Genomic DNA, 18,290 nt, shown 5'->3' with positions numbered 1-18,290 from the left:
TATTTATCTTTTTTATTTTTTGACTTTCTATTGCGGCCAGCAAAGTTTGGGAAAATATTAGAAAAGTTGAGATATCAATCAATTTATCAATCTATCAACTTATCAATATAGACATCTGGGCATGGGCAATGTCTCTTTCTTCCAATGGAATTAGCCTGCCCATTAGATCTTTCAGGCAGAAACTATTTGTCCTTTTTGAGAGATGGGGGGGACGGACGGGATTTTAACTAGAAAGCACTGCTTCTCTAAAGTAGCACCAATTTATTGGAGTTGCCTCTCAGAAATCATGCTCCTTTTTGATCTTCAGGAAAAATATTTCCTAACCACCTTCTTTCAGTAAGAAGTATCCACTTCATTCTACTTAAGTTTGAGTTTAAGACCCAGCACAGCCAGGTCTTAACGGCTTTACGGAAGGCCGGGAGAGTGCTAAGGGTCCTGATCTCTACGGGTAGATTGTTCCACAGGGCCGGCGCAGCAGCAGAGAAGGCCCTCCCCCGGGGGGCTGCCAGCCGGCATTGTTCGGTTTTCAGCACCCGGAGGGGGCCCAACCTGTGCGATCTTGTTGGTTGTTGGGAGGTAAGTGGCAGGAGGCGGTCTCTCAGGTAGCCAGGTCCTAAACCATGTAGGGCTTTAAAAGTAACGACTAGCACCTTGAAGCGCGTCCGAAGACCAATGGGGAGCCAGTGCAGCTCGCGGAGGATAGGTGTAACATGGGTGCATCTAGATACACCCCATATTGCTCGCGCTGCTGCATTCTGGACCAGAATGTAGTCTTCGAACACTCTTCAGGGGCAGCCCCATGTAGAGTGTGTTACAGTAATCCAGTCTTGAGGTGACGAGGGCATGAGTGATCGTTTGAAGTGCCTCCTGGTCCAGATAGGGCCGCAACTGGTGCACCAGGGGAACCTGGGCAAAAGCCCCCCTGGTCACAGCCGACAGATGATGTTCTAACGTCAGCTGTGGGTCCAGAAGGACACCCAAATTGTGGGCCCTCTCTGAGGGGTGTATAATTTCACCCCCCAGGCTAAGAGGTGGAATATCTGGACTATTCTTGGGAGGCAACATCAATAGCCACTCGGTCTTGTCTGGATTGAGTGCAAGCTTGTTCGCTCCCATCCAGGCCCTGACAGCCTCCAGGCCCTGGCACATCACTTCCACTGCTTCGCTGAGTTGGCACGGGGCGGACAGATGCAATTGAGTATCATCCGCATATTGATGATATTTGATCCCATGCCGGCATATGATCTCACCCAGTGGCTTCATGTAGATGTTAAATAGGAGGGGGGACAGGACCGAACCCTGCGGCATCCCATATTTGAGGGGCCTAGGGGTCAACCTCTGTCATCCAACTAACACCAACTGCGACCTGTCCGAGAGGTAGGAGAACTACCTTAAGACGGTGCCTCCCACTCCCACCTCCCGTAACCGTCGCAGAAGGATACCATGGTTGATGGTATCGAAAGCCACTAAGAGGTCAAGGAGCACTAGGATAGAGGAATATCCTCTATCCCTGGCCCGCCAGAGATGGAAAGAGTCCTTCATTCAGAGTCAACCTATTCTCCAAACCACCTAAAGCAGTGATGGATAACCTTTTTCTCCTCACGTGCCGAAATCGTGCGCACACGCACTATTGTTTATGCATGCGTGCCCACACCCACAATGTAATGTGCCTGCCTCCCTGCACATGCGCCCGTGACACACACACACCACATGCAAGCACGAAACACCTCCCCACGCAGGCTATTCAGCCTCCTACACCACAGTGAGAGGTGTTTTTGCCTTCCCCAGGCTCTGAAAGCTTTTCTCGAGCCTCCGGGAGGGTGAAGGTAACCTCCCCCGGGCTCCGAAGGCCCTCTAGAGGCCGAAAACAGGGTCATTTTCAGACTTCCTGAACTTCCGGGAGGCCCCTTTTTCATCCACCCAGGCTGTGGAGGCTTTCCCATGGAAGCACAAAAACCGCCTCCCCGCGTGCCATAGGTTTGCCATCATGGACCTAAAGGCAGGACAAGAAGCAATGGATGGAAACTAATCAAGGAGAAAAACAACCTAGAACTAAAGAGAAATTTTCTGACAAAACAATTAATCAGTGGAACAACTTGCTTCCAGAAATTGTGGGTGCTGAAACACTGGAGATTTTAAAGAAGAGATTGGGAAACCATTTGTCTGAAATGGTACAGGGTTTCTTGCTTGAGCAGGAGGTTTGTCAGCAACCCGCAGCTCTGGAGCTGCATGTGGCTCTTTCATCCCACTGCTGTGGCTCCCTGTCATTCAAAATATGCCTCACAACTGCCAATGTGCAACAATCGCTAGCATCCATTTTAATGAGCTTTTCAACCCGCAGTAGGCCAACCATGGATAAATCCAAGACAAGAAAAGTTTCAGAAGAAAACAGAATGTTTAATTCAACTACATATGCTAGTTTTGTAGCCGCTCAGGAAACAGTCAGGCACCATGAGGTTTTTTTTTTCTCTGTGGGAAATGGGTCCAAATGGCTTATTTATTTATTTATTTATTTATTTATTTATTTATTTATTTATTTATTTATTTATTTATTTATTTGACTTATATACCGCTTCATAGAGCTTCAGCCCTCTCTAAGCGGTTTACAATTTTTTTAGCAAATTGAGTCAGCAACTTGCCCCCACAGTCCGGGTCCTAATTTCACCCATCTTGGAAGGATGGAAGGCTGAGTCGACCTTGAGCCAGTGAGATTTGAACTGCTGAACTGCAGATCACAGTCAGCTAAAGTGGCCTGCAGTACTGCACCCTAACCACTGCGCCACCTCGGCTCTACTGAGTGTTTTTGAGTGTTTAAGGTTGCCGACCCCTGCACTAGAAGATCTCCAAGGTCTTCCAACTCTGTTATTCTGTTATTTTCTTCAGAATCAGACAAAGTTTGGAGATGAAGGAAAGGAAACATAAATGGTTGTCCAGAACAGTCAGAAAGATTACTTTCCAAAAGGACAGAGGTCAAATTTGGGGCATTCTATCACACATTCAAGCTTTAACAGGAAGATGAATCAACTCCTGTGATGTGATTTCAGGAGAAGTTTAAAAAGCTCCTCAAGTTATTTTTCATGCTGAGGAATAGTAAGAAGTAAATATATTAGAGAGTCAACCCACAATATTAAACTGCAATTTGATTTGGACAACGGACTCATTTGAATGCTAACATAAAAGTGCAGCCATAATACTCACTGTGAATTATCCTGCCTGCGCAACTAGACATGTCAGTACTGAAAAATAAAAAAGGACTAATAATATTCTTGACAAGCAAAACTGAAAGAACAATGTGCATCTGAGTAGAGAAGAAAATGATTTAACTCTGTCCTGATAATCTAGTTGAGATAAAAGGAGAAAAGGGGAGAGTAAAAAAAAATAAGGAGAAAACTGTTGGGCTGAATCTTTAATAATGTAAAAGGCTTCACTATCTACTCACCTGTAAAACACAGTTATTTTACCAGATTTGAGAAATGAATGCATAAATCATCCAAGTTCAAACTATTGGTTTAAAAGCACTTTACTACCTTGTAGTCAGAATAAAGAAAATTACTCCAATGAGTAATAATAACAAATATTACAATACTTTATTTGTAATGTTTTTGGCCTTTCAATGAACCTGTCCTTTTCCACTTCTTAACAAAATAGGTTTCACTAACTAACAATTACCTTAAAAATTAGTATTTAAGTTTGCAAAAATAATATATATGTACATTTAGTTTCCTAACCAGATCTATGGATTTCTTATTTCTAAATAATTGTGCCCATTGCATTTATTACAGTCTTTTTGTTATATGTTGATATAAAATTATTCTATTACATGTAGATATTAACATAAATGTCATCATCTCTATATGTATTGTATTGAATGGCAACTATAGTTCTCATTTGATAATTTAAACTGAATAATTTACTGGGTATATCACTGAAAATGTTGCTGTATAAACTACTGTGAAAGTGTAATTATGTGTTGCATGTAGTGTCAATATGATAGGTTTTTACAACTTTGTCTGCAAGAAAACAAAAATAGTATCCATTTGCCAAGGAAGAAGTTACATACAATGTTTGCCTACTATAGAACAATGCCCAATAAAACAATGCAAATGGTGTTATCCCAGCAGAAAGTCATTCCAAGTTCCAATTGCATTTTCAATGCAATTTCAGCCAGGAAGGAATTCATTCCAGTGTGTTAAATGTTGTTGCTTGCGTACATATAGTCTTCAACTTAGAACAATTGAACCCAAAATTTCTGTTGCTAAGTGAGACAATTGTTAAGTGAATTTTGCTCCATTTTACAATCTTTCTTGCTACAATTAATAAATCATTACAGTTGTTAAGTTAGTAACACAGTTATTACGTAAATCTGGCTTCCACATTGATTTTGCTTGTCAGGTCAGAAAAGGTAATGACATGACTCAGGAACATTGCAACCATCATAAATATGAGTCAGTTGCCAGCCATCTGAATTTCGATCACATGACCAAGGGAAAGGGGCAAAGTTATGAGAAGGTCATAAATCACTTTTTTCAGTGCCATTGTAACTTTGCATTCCAAAGGTTTTATTTCTTTTAAAAAACACAAATATTTCATCATTCGTCAATCATTAAAACATTGAAGTACAATTTTTTTTGTATGCCCCTCCCTCCCTCCAGCCCCCACCCCCCCTCCTCCTCCCCCCCCCGACTTCCCAGAACCCGTACACGGTATGGATTTTTAACTAACACAGTCTAAAATCTATTGAGAAAAAAGAAATAAAGAAATTAATGACATTCTACATTGACCTTAGCTTCTTCTTGCTGAACTAACTTTAAACAATTTAAATCATTTCTGATCTTAAGCATAGGCTAACTGGAATTTCTTGGTCCCGTATTTATTTTGTATATAGTCAATCCATTTTTTCCAGTCTCGTTTATATCTCTCATTTGAGTGATCTTTAAGATATGCAGATATTTTAGCCATCTCGGCTAAGTTTGTGACTTTCAATGTCCATTCTTGGATTGTAGGCAAGTCTTCCTTCTTCCAGTATTGCGCCACCAACAGTCTTGCTGCCGTTATTAGGTGCAGAATCAAGTTAGTCTCTACCACTGTAAAATCAGTACATATACCTAGTAAAAATAACTGAGGAGTAAACTTTATCCTTCTTTTAAAGATATTTTGCATAACCCACCATATTTTTATCCAGAATGCCTTAACCTTTTGGCAGGTCCACCATATATGATAATATGTAGCATTGAGAGAACCACACCTCCAACATTTAGGCTGTACATTCGGATACATAGAAGCCAACTTTTTAGGATCTAAATGCCATCTATAGAACATCTTGTAAAAATTTTCTCTCAGATTTTGAGCTTGTGTAAATTTCACATTTCTTACCCAGATTCTTTCCCATGTCTCCAACATTATTGGTTCTTCAATATTTTGAGCCCATCAATATTCTATCATTAGTTAAATGAGTCCAATCACTAATTACAGATAATGCCACTGCATCATAATATAGTTTTAAATTAGGTAGTTTCAATCCTCCTCTCTCACGTACATCTTGCATTATTTTCATCTTTACCCTCGGCTTCTTTCCTGCCCATACAAATTTGTTGATACCCTTCTGCCATTCTAAAAGATTCGCATCTTTTTAAAGTATAGGTAACATTTGGAAAAGAAATAAAAATTTTGGTAAAATGTTCATTTTCACTGGTGCTATCCTACCCAGCAAAGATAAGTGCAATTTCTCCCATTTTTTCATCTCCGTCTGTATACTATGCCAAAGTGGTTCATAATTATGCTTATATAATTTCCCATTTGAAGTTAAAATGTTAACTCCAAGATATTTGACTTTTTTAACTACCTCACATCCTAGCATCACTCCTAATTCTTCCTTTTGTTTAGTATTCATATTTATAGCTAATATTTTTGTTATTCCTAAATTTATTTTAAAGCCAGACACTTGACCATATTGATTAATCGTATTCATTAAAACCATACTGGATTCCTGCGGGTGTTCCAATATTATGACCAAATCATCCGCAAAAGCGCGGACTCTATATTCTTGCTGCCTAATCTTGATCCCTTTTAAACCATCCAAGCCCCGTATTTTATTCAACAGTACTTCCAAAGTTATAATAAACAATAATGGGGACAAAGGACAGCCCTGTCTTGTACCTTTTCCAATTTGAAAAGAGTCTGTTAAACTTCCATTGACTATGATTTGTGCTGTTTGCTGTTGGTATATTGCTTTAATTGACTGTAAAAAATTATCTCCTATCTGCATTTTTTGCAATATCTTCAGCAGAAATTGCCAGTTAACTCGATCAAAGGCCTTCTCAGCATCCAAAAATATAAACGCAGCACGGATCTGGTTTTTCTTTCCCAAATATTCTAATGCATTAATAATTAATCTGACATTACTTTTCATCTGTCTACCCTGTATAAAACCTGTTTGGTCCATGTGTATCAATTGTTGAATAACCAACATTAACCTATTTGCTAATATTTTAGTAAAAATTTTATAATCTACATTCAGTATTGAAATAGGTCTATAATTTTTGGGTTGAGTAGTATCTTGATCTTCTTTGGGTATCAAAGATATAAACGCTGTCTTCCAAGATGGAGGCACTTTACCTTCTATTTGAATCATATTAAATAATTCTCTAAGAGGTTCTACCATTTCTAACTGTAAGTTTTTATAGTAAACCGCTGTCAAGCCATCTGTACCTGGTGCTTTCCCTGACTTTAATTGCTTAATTACCTGCAAGATTTCCCCCGAGGTTATTGGTTGATTCAATTTTTGCCTGTGCTCTTCTCTAACTGAAGGTATTTTCTCTTTATCTAAATATTTGTCTATATCTAAACCATTAATTTTATCCCCTTTATACAGTTCTGTAAAAAATTCCCGAAAGGCCTTTGAATCTCTTCCTGTTGAAACACCTCCTTCCCTCTGTAAATCAGTTTAGATATATTTCGAGTTTTCCTTTTTTTCCTAATCTGATAAGCTAACCATCTGCCAGGTTTGTTTGCATTACAAAAAGTATTGTGTTTTGCATATAATAAATTAGTGGCTACCTGGTCAGAGATCAACATGTCAAATTGAGATTTTAATATGTTAATAGCTTCCTTAACCTTTGTATCGTCTGGGTTCATTGTTAACTCCAGCTCTTTTCTCTTAATTTCCTCTTCCAGTTCTGTTCGTTTTAACCCTTGCTTATTTCTATGTGTTTTATTTATATTCATCAGCACTCCTCTCATATATGCTTTGCTTGCATCCCATACGAATTCCATAGATGTACCCTTATTCATATTCAAAACAAAATATTCAGATAGTAATTTTTTACAATCATTAATATACTTTTCATATCTAAATAAGTTTTCATTCAATCTCCAAGACCTTCTTGCCTGCACTACCCTTCCCAACTCCATCCAAACTGGGTTATGGTCCAAAAGGACCCTAGCCGCAATCTTTGTCTTCTTGACCCTAGAAAGCAAATCATTAGTGGTTAGTATAAAATCAATCCTTGAAAGGGATTGATGCCTGTCCGAGAAGAAAGTGAAGTCATATTCCTCTGCATTTCTTTCTCGCCAAATATCTCTCAATTCAAAGTCATGATGTCAAAGAAAGGTTTGGGTAACTTTGCTCGCATCTTAGTATTTAGGCGGGAAGTCTTCTTATCTCTCTTAGTGTCTATCACACCATTCCAGTCACCCAATAGTATACAGGAACTATAGTCCCACTGTACTAATTTAGCATGAAGATTTCTATAGAATCTATCTTGCTGTTGATTGGGAGCATAAATTCCCAAAAGTAATGTCTTTTTCCCTTCTAGGATTAAGTCTAAAGCAATATATCTTCCGAAGGGAACTGCTTCTATTAATTCAGCTTTCATATCTTTTCTTAAGTATACAACTATACCATTCTTCTTTTCCATAGCGGAAGCTGCAAAATGTTGACCAAGCTTTGAGTTAATCAAATATTTTTGATCAGTTGACTTAATATGAGTTTCTTGCAAACAAATTACATCATTCTTAAACTGTTTAAGATAATGAAATATTTTCTTCCTCTTCTGTGGAGAATTCAGTCCGTTGACATTCCATGTTAAAATCTTAGTTGTCATCTTTGGTTGGCTGAAGCATTTTTAGAGCTTCCTGCATGGCCTGTTTAACCTTAGGTCTAGCTCCTCCCACTGCTTCCAGACTTGTTATTGTAGTTCCTTGATCGATGGCCGGTGATTGTTGAGTGCCATTGTAACTTTGAACAGTCACTAAAGGAATTGTTGTAAGTTGAGGACTACCTGTATTTAAAATGTCATTTGCATTTCAATCTATCTTCATTCTGAAGCTCTTGAAAATGCAGATCTCACAGTTTAACCTAGCTTTTTGATTTAAGCATTTCTTGGCTCTTCCATGCCTGCCTGATTAAAAGTCATGGTAAACTAATAAACTCTATAGACTTTGGATTTTGAAACAGGAAAAGAAGTCCTGCATTGCAGTACTATTGCTCAGGGGAAAATGATTCTAGAAGCAGGGCCTGCCCTACCATTAGGGATACGAACGATAAGCAGGACTGTTGTAGAAAGACAAGGAATCCTTCACTATTGAACACATCATTGTATTTTTACTGCTATGGATAGGAGTGCTTGAGGATTTTCTGCCTCAGAAATCAAAATAACTTGGCTAATTGTGGGAGTTTAACTCAAATGGCTGTAAAGGTGTTACATCACCTTTGCCTCAGCTTGCGGTGCACCAGTGAGCTTATGGGGGCAAAGCAAGCTTTATCTAAAGAACAGAAAACCGGTAGGCAGAAAGCCAAGAGAGGAAACTGTGTTGATTTTTTTAAAAAAAAGGAATTCCATAGGTAAAACTTGTTTCCTCCCTAGGACAGTGAGAGATGAGAAAAAGGCTGAAGCCAGGAAACCTGTAATTGGAAGACCTGTTATTCTGACGGTGTACAATAATAGCCATAATGGAAATACAAAGGCCTCCTTCCCCCTCGAATTTCACTGCCGGGTCCCCAACAAAGCAGAGCTATTCCTTCCTTCAGCAACAAAGAACTTCTGAAGTTGAAGAAGCAGCATGGAGGCGCGTGTGCAGCCACGGCCTTCTCGGCGGCTCCGTCGAGGGGACCAGCCCGGGCGTAATGCAAGATAATTGGCCGAGCTGCGTGCCACCTGCAGGTTCCAAACGCCTCTAATTAAGTTGCTGTCTCTCTCTCTCTTTTTTCCCCCGCTCATCCTAATGCACTGCCTTGCTGCGGGGAAACGGCCACGGAGGGTGGGCGTCTCCTGATCCCCCCTCCCCGAGGCGAGTGACGAGGCGCGCCAGTAATGATGTTGAACCGCAGCTCATAAATAGCCGAGGAGAAGCGGGCTTGATCTCCGCTGAGATCTCTTTGCCTGGCGCTGCCCGTGGCGTCCATCCGCAGAGCTCATCTCTGGCCTGGCACCCGAGCCATGCAGTGACTGAGGAGATCCGGTAGAAAGATCGGCCGAAGGATCCCTTCCCCTTGGCCTCCCTTCTCCCAGCTGCGACGGGGCGAGTCCAGCAGGTTGCTTCAACAGGCAAGGGCACCCTTAGCTCGAGGGCAAGGTACTTTCCTTCAAGATCCCCATCTCGTCCACCCTCCCGTTTCTTTCCACCGTGTACTCCAACTTTAGGCTAGGAGCACTCGCTAATTCTAAGATCAGGAGTTCCTTTAAAACACCCATAAAACCTCAGGATTCTTTTGGATTTCCACGAAGGGTCTTCGTCTGTCTCTGGAAAGGCAAGACCTTCTTGGGTCCCGGGTTGGGGGGCGCCAATCGGGAGCGGGCGGGAAGGAAATGATTTTGGTCTCTCTCTCTCTCTCTCTCTCTTTTTTAGATGCAGCGGCATCCCGGGCTCTTGTTCGTCGGCTTGATCTTTTGTGCTGCTCTCTCAGAGACGTTTGGGCTGGTTTTATCCGTAAGTAACTTAAGTAAGCGACTGTAGCTCTAGGCTGCTCGCGCATCTTTCAGCGGACTACAAGAGACCCGTAACACGTGCTCCGACTCGACCTCCTGTTCGCTTTACAAACCCGGGACGTCATTGCAAGCACGAGTCGTGGCTTCTCTTAAAATTACGAACACGGGGATGGCTGTTTCTTAAATGTGTGTGCTAGTGTCAGGAGAAAAATCACTGACAAAGATTTGAAAGGTTTAACCGGGCAGGAACAAGCAATTTGTTAAAGAAGAGCAAAGGGACTGAAATGAAAAGAACACAGATCTTTTGGCAAAATTCAGGAGCAGACCTAAGATTAAATCCTTGCTACTGAGGTGCCTATGTAATACTTAACTCTATGCACTTTTTCTCAAGGAAAGTCATTAATTCCTTATAAAGTCTGTAGAGCTTACTTCTGAGTTCTCTGAAATCCTAAATAACTTTGAAACTAATTCTTATACACAGTTGGTTTACTCTTATAATGTACAGGTTGTTTTTAAAAGTATCCTGTGTAAATTCTGGTATATTATGACTTGTGATTAATTGCATTTTTTTTCCAAATAAATAGATATTGTTTTAACAAAAATGACATCCATTTAAGTGGGTACTTTTATTTTCCCAGGATGGTATTTTTGTTTTAAACGAAATATTGGAACAATATATTGGAACAATATATTAATCATGAATTTTCCTTCTGTAAGGCTAAAGAGAAAAGGGGATGGACAATGAATAGTGCTGGCTATCTGCTTGGCCCACGTGAGTTAAAATATTTAATATACATTTAAAACAATGTGGAAGAATGTTAATTTCTACCGCTTTTTTGCATATGAATTGAAATGAGAACTATATCTTTTATATTAGTTTTCACTCCCAGCTCTTGATGGGAGAGAGTATGGAATTTTTCAGTTGCAGCTTTTCCTGGCTTGATTTAAACTATTTCCAACTGAGTACTTTGAAGGAACAAGTCCTCCATTACCTCACTTGAACTCTTAAGAGCAAACCAATTTGATCTGAGCTCCATTTTCACTTCCAGACCATGTCAATGCATTAATCTGATGTACCAGTGTTCCCTGGATATGCTGATCAACTTTCTGATTCCATTCCATTTCATAAATAGAAAGAATATAGTTCTTGAAAATGTTTTTCGTTATTTTCAAGCTCCTTCTTTCGATTTGCCTTTTTTTCTGCAACTGTCTAGTAAGAGTCATTTATTTTAGATTGGCTGCAAATATTTGAGACATTGGTAGGGCCGTTATACCCCAAGTAGCAGAATAAGTAGTCAGGTAATACACAGGGCTGCATTACAGTTTTGAAGTAAAGCAATACATACTACTTGGTTGGACTGAGGAAAGGGGTTCAGTCAAATGATTTAAGTGACTATTATGGTCTGGCAGAAGATATTTATGTGGCTTTGCTCTTGGTTATTGCTATGTATATGACAAATACTTTGTCAGCCATGACTGTGCCAATTAACATTTTGGTAGAACAGGAAGCAAAAATTATACACTTACAAAGTCTTTCTTATAGGTGTCAGCATCATATGCTTATCTATGTGTTCTTAAAAATCCAAATGACATTCTGTTATAGAAGTAAACAGCTATGTGCATAGATGAATGTTTATATCTCTGTTCCCATAAGCTTCGATTGTCAAAATTAATGGTAACCATTCAAAACCTTTGGAGGATACCATGTTGGGGCAGAGTTTAAACTTGCATTTTTTTGCAAGTTTCTTTCAACATAATTAGGTCTACATGATTTTAAGAAAAATACAATAAAAAATTTATTTATTTATTTATTTAGAAATTTTATATTGCTGCCTATTTGTGCAGTGCAACTCAAGGCGGCTTACACAAATATAAAAACAGTATATATATATAAAAATAAAACTAATAGAAGAAAATAATCAAATATTAAATTAATAAAATAATATAATAGTCCTCCACCCCAACCCCTGTGACAACACACCACACAAGCCATTTAATTACCACTCCCTTCAGTTCAAACCATTTGATTGAAATTGAGAAAATTGTTTCAACTTGTCAGCCCTGTAAAAACATAGCCATAGAAAATGCTACATTTCCTCAAAAAAGATGGTGTGGAAATTCTCCCCAAAAGTTTACAGCAGTGTTGAAAAAAAGTGATTTTTCCGTTCAGTGGAGCAGCTGAGAGGGTGGCAGCTGCTGTTTGCTAGAAAAGCTCTAGAAAAGCTATGACGTTCTACATTAGCAGAAACTTGGATAAGATTTCCCTAACACACATACACACAAAATGTTTTGACAAAAATGGTACAATACATAGAGGTTACTTATCATCAATTCAGATTATGAAATCAATTTATATAACATCGGCCTGTCTACTTTCCCTCTAGTTTTGTATGATCAGGTGGAAGGATTTATTTGTTTTCCCTAAATTTCCCTAACTTCCCAATAATGAAAGATATATTTGCTTTATAAAATTAATCTGATATGTATTGAAAAATAAAGGCAAGGGGGAATATTCCCTTTAGCCCAAGAACCTGCCATTTTAATAGATGCAAAAACAAAAGAAGCCCTGTTCTTGAGAGGCAATTCCCAGTGGGGGACAGAATAATTGAACAGGACATATTAGCTATTTTGTTTTTATTATTTTTTAAAACAACCTTCGTTGTTCATGATACCAGTACATAAAACAATACGTTTTTAAAACGATACTTATAGATTAGAGAAGTGGGCTGAACATTACAGTTTGAAATTAAATGAAGACAAATGTAAGGTTCTTCACTTAAGAAAAAATTAAAATTAAATCCAAGGCAAAGAATGACCAACAGACAGTATCACTTTACTTTGGTAACAATATGCATGAAAAGAAATCTTGTCACATAATTGATCACACTGAACATAAGTCAGCACTGTTCATTGTGGCTAAAAAGGCAAATGTGATTTTAGGTGACATCAACAAAAGTATAGTCTCCAAATCACAGGAACTAATGATCCTTCATTAGTTACCTTCCCAGTATAACAAGTGTGTCCTGAGAAGTGCAGGAAACAACAAGGAGGAGGATTGGAGATGGAAAATAAAGTTGTATGGAAAGAGATTGAGAAAATTGGGCGTGATTATCCTTAACAAGGAATAAGCGGTAATGGCAACATGATAACACAGCATTTTTAAAGTATCTGGCAGGACATCACATAACAAATTCATTTTTTCGTTATCATTTAAATGACAGGACACATAATAACTCTGAAAGGTTTCAGGAAAGCAGATTCTGGGTGAACCCTAGTTTAACCCAGGAGTTTGACAGTAGAATCACTTCTCTGGAAATTATGAATGTCTGTCATTGAATATGTTCAAGAAGAAGCTGGATGGCCTTCTATTGGAGGCTCTTTTAGTTAATTCCTACAGTGAGTAGGGTTTGGACTTGACAGTCCAATTAGCTCTTTTGAATTCTACGATTCTGTCCCAATATGTATCCCTTTCTAATCAGCAATTAGATCAATTGAAGCTCATTTTGGCTGTTGTATACAAATATATGTAATACAATAATGTACATATACAATAATGTATATGTATACATTAATTAAAAATATTTCAGTAGAGCAAACATGTTACAAATGTCCTTTGCTACTTGATGTGTACATTAGACACACTGAGTTTATTCAATATTTTGATTGCATTATTATGTTTGGACACTACTTTAAAACCATGTAATGGTATGTGGGTGCCAATTGCTTATGAAAAGAAAGGCAGGATTAATACATTCTCTAAGGGGACAGAACTCAAATATTTTTTCTTGGAACAATTTATTCTGTTTATGTTGGGTTCAAATGAATGGTGGCAAAATGGATGAAAAATGGCCAAACCTCCATGCCTTACAAAGGAAATCTACTTTTCAAGTTCAATTTTCTCTAAGGATAGGTAATAGCCATCATCTGTTTCAGGTCGTATTGAACAACTCCTCAAGGAAATGCCCAGTGCAAGGGGGAGAGAAGAGCCACCTGGGGAATGTAAGATGGCTTTTGGAGGTTATTTGTGTAAACTAACTGCAGTTTACTGTTAAAATAAATCTAATATGTTTCTTAAAATCAAAGGAAGCAATCACTGTGGAACATGTTGTCAAGTAAACAGATTGAACCTAAGGCAGCACATTATGTGCACCCAAATATGTCCACCTTTTTCAACCAGAGCAAACAAATGGCTATAAAGTGGCTATTATACCAGATATGCTTTTCTTTTATTTAGTGGTAATGGCTTAATCCCATATTTGGCTGAATCAAAACATTTGCATTATGCCAGAGATGAGCAAGTTGTGACCTTGCAGATGCCATTAAACTTCCATTTTTAACTGCTCAAGCCAAAATGATGAAGAATGAGAAATGTTAGCAGTGCAGTCCAACAGCACCTGGAAGGCAACTCCTTGCTTGTTTTTTCATTATACCAACAGCTGCATGGTTATCCCCAAATTGTGACATTGTGTTGAATTTGCTGGTGTTGTATGCCAATGTTGCAATAGGTCAGATATTTTGCTTTACAGTTAGTGAAATGTTTTTTCCCCCACTCATTCAATGTGCATCATTCCATCAAAAATATATGTTAAATTTTTGTTCAGAATCTTTTTACCTAATGGGGAGATATCTCACAATACCCTGGTGAATGTTAGAGTAATAAAACCTGATCTCACCTCTTGTTTTATTTACAGATGCAATAGACAGAATTTTTAGTGTCAAGCATGGTTTAGCTGGTAAACGTGACATAAACCTCGATGAAAATGTAAAAGCAGGTAACTTTTCTTCTTCTATTACCTTTCTGCTATGTACTTGTCAAGCATATCTTAAAAGCTGCTCCCTATTTCTTCTTTCCTAAATCGCGATACACAACTTTTCTGCTTGAGGAGCTGCCCTTTTATATGGGTGTTATTTTAATGAAACATGATGAAGTCTATTTAAGTGGATAATTTTATTTTCCCAAGGTGATATTTCTGTTTTGAAAGAAATATTGGGTAACATATACAAAATTAATCATGCATTTTCCTTAGGTTTAAGCTGGGCAGCTACCTTATTTTTCGGAGTATAAGACGCACCGGAGTATAAGACGTATCAATTTTTTTAAAAAAAGTAGGTAGGTAGATAGAGGGATAGAAAGGGAGAGAGAGAAATACAGCAGGTAGGTAGGGAGAGAGAGAGGGTAGGTAGATATATATAGAGAGTTACAACCCCCGGTATGCCCAAATATGGGAGGAAGTTCCTACTTCCATTCTCTGTCCATCAGCTCGTCACAAGAGACCATCCAGACAGAAACCCAATATTTTTACTGTTGCCTTTTTGGTACATATGTGTTGTATTTGTGCCTTTATTTATTTATCAGCACAAATACAACATAAATATATATCACTCTAACTAAAGAGCTTTCCGAAAGGGAGGAAAAAAGTTCTTGCATTCTGCAAACCTCCCCAAAACAGACAATTTTTCACAAAAACGGGCCCATTTTTTTTTTTTCAAATAAAAGGCATGAATAGCTTGGCGGGGGCTTGCAGAGTGCTCCCGGGGGGGGGGGGGAGGAAGAGCAAAAAAACCAGCCCAGTTTTCAAAATACGGGCTGTTTTTTTGTCAACAAAATTGAATGCATAGCCTTATTGAGGTTGTCTATACCAGTGTTTCTCAACCATGTCAACTTTAAGATGTGTGAACTTCAACTCCCACATCTTAACAGTTGCCAGGGTTGAGAAATCCTGGTCTATGCAATGCATTTTTCAGGCAACAAAAATCTGTATATACAACCAATAAAATATAGAAACATAAAATAAAAATAATTCCACCCACAGAACAATTTATATTTTTAAATATCATGTAGATAAAAGTGTTAAAGCTAACCAAAATGTTTCATTAATGATTATAAATTCCAGAGGACACTCCCCCAGTTTTTTTATAGTTCATCTACTTTCAATTCCAAGAAGAACCACTATGTTTGCTTCAAGATTAAAACATTGTTCATAGAGTTAACCCTTAACTACCACTTTTATCTAACCTTCTCACCTTCATTCTCTCTTGTAATCAGTAATTCTTGATTTTTTTTCCCCAGATACATCCACGAGACTGCTGACGTATAACAATATTATGCGTACAATAATTGAATTCTTGGCCTATCTACATCTTAAAGGTTAGTAGTTTCTCCCATAAAAAGTGAATAGTTATGCTACTACTAGGGACATATAAAATTGCATGTACAAATTTCTGTTGCTCCGAGCTCAGGTTATCTAGTCATGAAGAAAATAACAGCTTAATATCCATATACCAACTTCCTATTCCAGCTAATAGTCAGTACACTATTGTTTGAGAAGCCATTATAATGCTTCACTACTCAATAGGAAAGCCAGTCCAGGATTATAAAGATCTACAAATGAAAATGAATGAAATTATTAGCTCTTAGCTAATGTTGTATAGGGTCACATTCATTCTCAAGAATGGACTTTCCAATTTAGAAAATCTAATCTGGTGGCCCCTGGAATTTGGATTGTCTTTGCTCAGTTTAGGTTGGTGCCCCAATCCAAATGCTAAGACCAAATGTTGGTCTTCCTTAGCTGGACAACAGCTAATCTTGAGCAAGATTAACTGTTGTCTACAAAGCTCTCAATTGTTCAGAATTAGACATGGGTAAGATTAACAGGGATGTGGGATGAACGTTTTTGAATATGATTCTCTGGCCCCTGAATCTGATGCTCCCAAAAATGATGAGGTTGGCTTCCTCATTATTTCCTTTTAGCATCTAGCTAACTCTTTTTCTGAAATAATGGTCTCTCTTTTTAAATTTTGGTGTGCTGTTTTCCCTCTCCCTTATGCTCCATGTTTTGTTCTGTATTCTACTAGGTTTCAGATATGGCATGTAGGGCTTCTTTTGAGGGTCCAAATAGAAAGAATCATCAAAGATCAATTGATAATTAAAATTGTCAGTATTAATATTGATAATTTACTAATAGCAATAAAGATTGATTATAAAAAGATGTTGGCAGTTCAGCTCTGATATTAGTAAGCATCTCTTCTGTTTTAATATGTTTTTGAGATATTTGGGTATAAAAATGAAGAGAGAAATGCAATATCAAATGGAGAGAAAAGTATATGGAATTACGGGTTTTCAATGATAAATGCTTCAGTGATAAATAACTTTCCAGGGGCATTATGCTGAAATGTTTTTTTTGAGGGGTGGGGTGTTTATGAATCCCAAAGCTATTTTCATTTATTTAGGCCATGTAATCTTTTTTCCTACCTTTTTTCTAAGCTGGAAAATAACAGGAAGATGAAAGGCTAAGGCTGTAATTGCAAGTGTGATAAAAGCACTGTTATCAATGAAGCAATGATCACTGAGTCAAAGCCAGCCAATTTTGCACAAGGTATTTTCCAGTAGGGTGTCAAGGTTACTTTCGATGGATCAAAGGCTCTTTGCTGGCTTCAAGTGAATACTGGTGAAATTACAACTGAAGAAGTAAAGATGCAATATGTGCTTCCCTACTGCAGCAATCTATTTCTCAAGATCAAATTAATAGCATTAGGGATGTTTTAATTTTTCTGAGAACAAAACTCTGCAAAAGTCTTTCAACATTATTTTGTAAAAGTACAGCCACTGCTACTGAGTGCTCTTTCCCTTTCTTGTAATGCAGACATGTTTCTTACTTTGTCTTTTCTCGATGCAGAAGCCGGGGCTCTTGACAACATAGTTACAACAGTTTCTTCAGAAGAAAGAGATCAGTCCTGAAAGAGATTGCATTTATACTCTGAATTGATCTCATCTGAACCCTGAACAAAATAAGATGTTATTTATTGTTTACAATGACCTTACACTTTGGCTGATTGTCAAAGTGTTTTCTCCCCAGTGATGTTATAAGATTCGTCCTTAATAAAAACAATTGCTTTGGATAAATGACAATAAAAAAAAATAGCAGCTACTTCTTGGGCTACTTTTCCTATAAATGGGGCTTCCATTCTTCTTTTAAATCAGAGGAAGTAAAGATGATAGGAGAAATTTAATTCTACTTTAAAGCAAAAAGGCACACAATAATAAACAATTTAATTTGGTCTTTGACTGTAAATTCAGTCAAATGAACAGATATCTATTTCAAATAATAGAAATCATCTGTGGGTCTCTTTCCAAGGATTAATAGCAACTCAACTGAAACAATATCAAATTATAAAGTTGTCCTTCATAGCATAAGCTCTGTTAAATCTCTTCATATGCAATTTATATTGAGATGCGGTGCTGAATCCATTCATTAGCAAAGTGCATTCATTCTTTTTAAAAAAAACAATGTACCACTGCAGTGGGAGAGATTGCTTGTTCTTTTACAGAGACCTCACAAAACAGCTATCAGAATGTTAAAGATG

At 38.0% G+C, this 18,290-nt stretch overlaps 1 protein-coding gene across 2 annotated transcripts; it reads left to right on the top strand.

The window, feature by feature from the left end:
* The first annotated feature begins 9,363 nt into the window (after window positions 1-9,363).
* On the top strand, window positions 9,364-17,810 carry GAL (galanin and GMAP prepropeptide). Of its 2 annotated transcripts, XM_014054421.2 has the most exons (7): window positions 9,364-9,573; window positions 9,847-9,927; window positions 10,644-10,698; window positions 13,860-13,925; window positions 14,618-14,698; window positions 15,997-16,074; window positions 17,603-17,810. In XM_014054421.2, exons 2-7 carry the CDS (start codon window positions 9,847-9,849, stop codon window positions 17,662-17,664), a joined length of 423 nt encoding a protein of 140 aa, XP_013909896.1. In that variant the 5' UTR covers window positions 9,364-9,573; the 3' UTR covers window positions 17,665-17,810. The 2 variants fall into 2 exon arrangements, with proteins under 2 accessions (XP_013909896.1, XP_087575765.1); XM_087719639.1 differs by lacking the exon at window positions 13,860-13,925.
* Window positions 17,811-18,290: the final 480 nt, after the last annotated feature.

This window comes from Thamnophis sirtalis, unplaced genomic scaffold, assembly GCF_051295495.1.
Source record: "Thamnophis sirtalis isolate CommonGarterSnake01/CBP01778 unplaced genomic scaffold, rThaSir2_p1.2 scaffold_1, whole genome shotgun sequence".
Lineage (NCBI taxonomy): Eukaryota > Metazoa > Chordata > Lepidosauria > Squamata > Natricidae > Thamnophis > Thamnophis sirtalis.
Note: the sequence above shows the minus strand (reverse complement) of the source record. Positions and strands in the feature narration are given on the sequence as shown.